The sequence below is a fragment of the Hydractinia symbiolongicarpus genome, chromosome 3 (genome assembly GCF_029227915.1).
Source record: "Hydractinia symbiolongicarpus strain clone_291-10 chromosome 3, HSymV2.1, whole genome shotgun sequence".
In the NCBI taxonomy this organism is placed as follows: domain Eukaryota; kingdom Metazoa; phylum Cnidaria; class Hydrozoa; order Anthoathecata; family Hydractiniidae; genus Hydractinia; species Hydractinia symbiolongicarpus.
In genome coordinates this window covers 23,122,091-23,128,652 of record NC_079877.1, presented here as the reverse complement: position 1 = coordinate 23,128,652, position 6,562 = coordinate 23,122,091, and the positions used below count along the sequence as shown (strand labels likewise).

Below are 6,562 nucleotides of genomic sequence, written 5' to 3'. Positions count from 1 at the left end.
GTTTGTTTAACATCCCAAATTGAATTTACGTCCACCAATATCAAATCTTTGACTTACGAGGGTATTTTACTCAACGTGTCCACTGTATCAAGAAAATCAAGAAAGTCAGGAATGTGAAGAAAGCCAGAAATCAAAGTGTCAGGAAAAGGCAGGTGTCAGGAACAACATTAGTAATTTCTTTAATATACCAAAAAAGTGTCAAAAATTTTAGGTTCAAATGGTCAGCTAATTTTTTTTTAATTTTTTAAAATATTGAACTCTAGATCCGTTGTTAAAAAAACTCAAAATTATCAAAATACCAGTAATTAAATTTACATTTTTAGAGTAATTTGACCCACAAAATACCAGGTAAAACGGGGGGAAATGTCAAGAATTGTAGGCAAAAACGTCAAGAATGTCAGAAATATACGACAATATTAAGTGGACACCTTGTTACTGTTGAATCTCAAGAAAAAAAAGTTGGCGATTTTTCTGTCGTATTGGCATGGTTTTAGCTTCATGAAACAAAATTGTAAAGGTGTTTTTGCCTTATGAAATACGCAGGGGTCGTTTTATGCCGCCTCTTCTACAATCAGTGACAAAATATATTGTAGCCTTATTTCAACCTACAAGAAGGTCATTTACTTGCCCTCTAAGAAATCCGCTATTACGATAAAATTTCATTCATGATGCATGTTGGTTCAAAACTTTACAATTATATTTCTTACCAGCGCACAAGCTAAAACAAAAGGAATGCGCAATATTTGTGTGTGCTCAAAAATATCTCTATACGTGTCGATATGTTCAAATTGCGAGGAAAAATAAGCTACAACTGGGTAAAACATTTCCTAGCCTCTTCATGGAAATGCCAGTAGTTGCGGGATTTTTTGGGGTTTATGTTGTTGTTGTTGTTGATTTTCATACCTTTAAATTATTAACTCATTTCAGCTTCAGAAACTCTTACTTTACTGTGACGGTCAAATGCTTCTTAATTTCTGGTTTCTCTTACGAGCCTCACATTCACGCAAAAATTAGGTTATTGATTTGCCAACTGACTTTAAAAACTTTAGGACATTTTAGTGAGGGTTATAATTATTTTATACATATATGCTATTATAAATATTTTATCCATTTGAAGTGTTTTCCTAAATCTGCTGCACGTCGAGGAAAACAAATCTGGGAAGTGTCGTTCAATGGGGCTACGAAACGATTTTGGCGAGGGAACAGAGACAACACGAAGAGCTGAATTTTTTATAAAATGCTATGTTATTAGCTCAAACAAGGTAATTAATAACCTCTAAAAAGACTCTGAAGTCATTGTTGTTGATTACGTTGGCTTTATGTACAATAAACTTGAATGTTTCTATGTAAAATTTCGAAGGATATAGCTATCTGAGTTCAAAAGGTTTTTATTAGAAGGAGGTACGTACTTGTATATCATGGATATCCAATATAAGTAGGAAACTTTTCTATCATTTTCAGTTATTTATGGATATTTAAGATGATTTAAGTTGTTGTTTTTACCTTCACTAATCATAAACTTTTACTAAAGTTGAAAACCAACAACCGTTTTTAGCCCATTTAGCAATGTTCTCAGCATATACCCACTTTACCAGACCGTTTAAAAAGGGTTGCGCTTGGTTATTAAAGAAAACATTTTTATACGAAAATGTTATTGCATTAATAGGTGTGAATACATGTATACGTGAAATAACAAAAATATACCTTCAGGAAAACAATTTTCGCGGGAGGAAGTTTTCGTGTACATCACGAGAATAAATTTTCGCGAATTCGCTAAGTTTTTTCCAGCCAAAATTATTATCTAAGGTCTTGCCTTTTCAATTAGAACCTACTAATTAAATCCGACACATGATTATCTTCAAATAATGCATTGATTAACCACTGAGATAAAAACAGAACATTCGAATGTTGTTTAAAAAATTTAAAATATTTCCTTCTATATCGTATTTTGTCAGTTAGCTAATTAATTTAGGTAATTAATTTAGGCCTTGATGATGTGTCCATGTTTTTTAACAGACAGCTAAAATATGTTTGTCGGATATTAAAACAAATCGTCCAAAAATGAATAAATATTCATCTTGTGTATGATCCAAATAATTTTAAAACTAACATTTTACGTGCTTACAAAATACTCCTTCTAAACTCGATTAACAAAATTTGCGCATTCGTACATTCTATTAATTTGAATGGCATCTTTTCGAGACATGCCATTTCTCTGGCCAAGTATTTCCCTGGGATTACGAACAGATGTTAACGTCATTCGGTTGCTATTGATGGCTGCGGCGTAACTAAGATTGACATAAGATAGATTAATTAGTGGGAAGTCAATACTAAATGGATGGTACATAACAATAGTAGTTTTATGACTTGACATAGAGAGGTATTGCTAACAAAGACTTCATTTAAAAGTTAAAAACAAAAATTTAGTGCACGAAATATCAGGCAGGATTTTGCATTTCTACCTCTTTTCGCAGCACTAACCAGAATAGCTATGAAAAACTGACCATAAAATTTATTGAGGCTATCGAGACAAAAAAAAATAGCCAAAAATTTGTTCCTGCGAAAACTCCGCAGCTAATGACGCACTTACTTCCCGTAATGCATGACAGATTGAGGGTCGTAATCTTCACCCCATACTGATCCATTACTGTACTCATGCATTCGAAACTGTCTCCACCAACCTAAAGAAAGAATATATTCGTGGTTATTTATTATTTACTAAACTTTTATGATTAAGGAAAATTAAAAAAAGACGAAATATCCGTAACAAAATGTCAAAGTGCAACTTTTCGTTTTTTTATTATCATATGCCGCAATCAATATTTTTATGTCATTATGTAATTGTTAAAAAAAAATCTTTGGATATATACAAAATTAGCCAAATTAAAAAAGGCACAAGTTGCCCTCTGTTTGTGATTCAAGATTGATGAAAGTTTTTAAGCGCCAATCAAATATAAAACGTTATGTAATAACGAAGATAAGACTTTTAAGTTTTACTTTTGAAAGGAGTGAAAGTTATTAATATGCTCGTCAAGCTTTTTTTTTATATATGACCCGTGAACCTCGATCTCGGGACCTGTTTTCTCATCGGGTGGCGAGAAGAACTTTATCGTCAACGTACTCAGATGAGCGACAAAAAGGTCTGGAGACGAGGTATATTTCCTGTAAGACATGCGCAGAATTTAAATGGGTGCTCTAAACCAAAGTGCTCAAAATTTTGGGTAAAATTTGAACGTTTGATGAATTAAGCTATCCATTTAGGGAATTATTTTACAACATCAAACAATATGCTAAATTGGAGAAACTCGTTTACCTGTATAAATATTGTCAAAATGAATCCTAATATGTTCATCACGGTCTCTTCTGGCCATCTCATGATAAAACCCCAACACGTGCATAATTTCGTGAATAGCAACTCCTTTTTGTGCGCAGCCTGAATATGCTTGTAATGAAAGTGGCTGCCTGCCCCCGTTTCGTCCTAAGAAAGTGTAGCACCTAAAAAAACAAGTTTAGTTACGCTGGTTTTCACTGTCACTTTTATACACTATTCGTTACCCCGTGAAGAATCCACAGCTTCGCTCCGTGAAAAAGAATCCACAGGTTCCCTGGTCCTTCGATTTTCGCCGGTCGCACATATTTCGTACTTTTTTTATCCGCTTGTTAGCACAATGTAATAAAATTATTCCACGGGTGAAGAAGGGAGTGGTAAAATAAATGTTTGGAGCAACCATTTTAAATTAGCGCATTTCCCATCCCCATAGCCAAAAGGGATATTTTTATAGTCGTTAACCCGTAAAACAATCCACGGAGTCGCCCATCCTTAAACTTCTCGCTATCTCGTGTGCCCGTAGCACGGTGTGTTACCTACGGACAGCCAGACAGAATACCGCTATTATCAAAAAAAGAAAGATTCTTGGTTAAAGGCTCTTTACCTTAACCCAAATGTCATAACTTCCATAGATAGCTATTTTCTCCATGGAGACTTAATAAGTTCAGTTAGTTTAGGAACTAATAAGATCACTCTTAATTATAAACTCCCAATACGTTTATCACGGTAAATCTCCTTCTACACGCAGTCAATTATTTTTTGTGACATGCGAAATTCAAATCTTTTCACGAACCCGTTTCGGTGTACACACTTTACTTACCCTTCGCCACTAAACAAAGCGATGTAGTCACGTTGTCCGGTTCTTGGGATTAATTTAATACACGTTTGTTGGTTGAAGGCTTGAATTGCTTGCAAAAAAGGGCTTGTCACTAAATAATAAACATAATTATAACTTGAACTCGTATTGTGGCGCCAAAGGTTAAAGACTTGGAGATTTGGAAGTAATGAAGAATGCAAACTTTATCCAGAATACGATTTCCTAATCAGTCAGTATTAGCTACTTCAGACAATGTTTAGCATAAATAACATGTTCCTTGAAGACAGCAACAATAAAAGTAAAAAAAATGACTACTTTCGCGGGTATAATAATTGACCAAGAGGATGATTCGCAACTTGAACTGGAAAAGATTTTCTCTTTAATTTTGCGTTCCTGGAATGTAAACATTTCCCGAAATTTACTATTCGCGAAAGTTTGCACGACTGGTTTTGTTATTGTCTATTATTACCTAGCACCGCCTTGGTACGTTGGACACATGCACTTTTGGCGTGTATTGTAATCTTACAGCACTTTATTGTCAGAAACTTTCGCAGGAAGAAAATTTCGTGATTCGACAAAACCGCGACATAATTTTCACGGTTGGCTTCACTTTAGAATGTACTTTGTATTCTAAAAAATTTTTGTTCTCAATTTAAGATTCTAAAAAATTGATTTATGAGTAAGCTAGCAAGTACATGTACTAACTTGGTATGGAGACTGCATTGGTTGAGTTAAAAGATTAAATTCCGTCTCCTATACACACACTTACCATTTGAAAGTGAAGTTTCAAACACCTATGGTATATAAACATTTCCATCACTATGTTTGGGCCATGCAAGCCAATGTGCAGTGACACGTCTTCTTCTGTGAATATGTTTTGTACTATACAAATCCATATCTTCAGAATCCTTCACAGCTAGAAACAAAAATAGTTAGCGTATTTAAAAAATGCGTTAAGAAATAAGCTTCATAAAAAAATTTTTAAAATGCGCAATTAAAAAGAAAGTATAAAATTTCTTCCGAGTTAGCCATCATACTTACGATGTTTTGCGTTTTCACAAGCAATTATATCGGCAGCCATGTACTTCGGGTCATTGCATTCTTTGTTTGCAGGTGGATAAGCGGGGTTATGTTCAAGAAAGTATTTCCGGTCTTTTTCATTTAATTTATTTCGCTCAGAGGAATATGCAAAGTTGGCGCAGCACACTAAAAATGTAAGCAACACAAAAATATAACGTGTTCTTTTAGTCTCATTTTTCAACGTAACACATTTTGGAGACGATCAGGGACGGTCCCAATGCAAAAAAGTAACAAGTCCTGGGGACGAGGTTGTCTGAGTGACCTTAAAATTTATTTATATTTTTTGAACAACAGGGCTAAGGGTCTGTTCATATGAAAGATCAGAATTAAGTTAACGGAAATTAGGTATTTTTTGGTCAAAATATTGCTACATAATGTCAATTTCTTCTTCTTTTTTAGATCTTGTCGTCTTTTGCTAACATTAAAAGATAAACGTTTTCTCGCTTTGAACCTTTTTTAATTGTAGTTTCTTTTAAGAAGGAATCAATATATGTCTCCGCCATTGGATATTAAATTAACGAACTATGCATACTAGTGCATAGGCGATTAAATTAAATATTCTCGAAAAATGACAATAAACAATATCCACAAGGATACATCTCCTCAAAGTTTATACAAAAATCTTACTGTTCGTAAAACTCTTGTGAGAATGAGAGAAACCGTACGTACTTTAGAATATATAGTTAGCTATTGTACTATAGACTGCTGCTTGTTTTACCTAAAATTCTCTATTATTTATCTTATAGGCTATAATTCGTAAAATTTTCGTAAAATCAGCGAAAACACATGCAGTACTTATTGACGAAAATGCATCCTGTTGTAAATATCTCATTAAAGTAATTACTTCGGCAGAACTTTTTCTGCAGCTTAAAATACGAGGCTTAATATACAGAGCCGCATTAGAGCCTTGTTACACTTCCGTTATAAGTAAGTTAACTCAACAGCTATTTTTATTTTATCTGCTCATATTTTTTCACTTACATGAGGTTAACAATAAGTGAATCTCTGTTTTATCACCTGTACACTCCTGCTATATCTTATTTTAGTGTATCAGCTATTTTTCTTTTTTTAAGTAGATAACAAGTTACTTGAGGTTATACTTCCTACTTCTGTTGCAGCAATCTCGTTTTCAGTACTTTCTTCTATCAATTTCTAATAAGCGGCTGGCGCGAAAAAAAGTTCTCTTACATAGGGTTGGGATCGAGGTTGCATAAAGTGCTAATTTACTCCAAGTATTCGCAGATAAAAAGTCAAAAATTTCATATCGAGCTACTTAGGAAGTTAAATTTCTTAATACACCTTATCAGACCGAAACAGTTTCCATTCGCCTCCTTTTT

The 6,562-nt window shown here is 33.8% G+C and overlaps 1 protein-coding gene across 1 annotated transcript; it reads right to left on the bottom strand.

The window, feature by feature from the left end:
• Positions 1 to 2,137: 2,137 nt before the first annotated feature.
• LOC130636958 (hatching enzyme 1.2-like) lies at positions 2,138 to 5,755 on the bottom strand. The gene is made up of 7 exons (XM_057446810.1): positions 5,749 to 5,755; positions 5,187 to 5,351; positions 4,966 to 5,061; positions 4,149 to 4,257; positions 3,314 to 3,495; positions 2,591 to 2,681; positions 2,138 to 2,288 (listed from the first exon to the last, which is right to left on the bottom strand). The coding sequence occupies exons 1-7, from the start codon at positions 5,753 to 5,755 to the stop codon at positions 2,138 to 2,140; spliced, it is 801 nt and encodes a 266-aa protein (XP_057302793.1).
• Between the last annotated feature and the right edge of the window lie 807 nt (positions 5,756 to 6,562).

Bases quoted from the DNA above. Each gene is read 5' to 3' on its own strand.
- LOC130636958 (XM_057446810.1), bottom strand. The intron at 5,062-5,186 runs GTAAGTATGATG...TTTTGTTTCTAG, and splicing joins TTGTGAAAACGCAAAACATC to CTGTGAAGGATTCTGAAGAT. The intron at 3,496-4,148 runs GTAAGTAAAGTG...TTGTTTTTTTAG, and splicing joins GCTTTGTTTAGTGGCGAAGG to GTGCTACACTTTCTTAGGAC.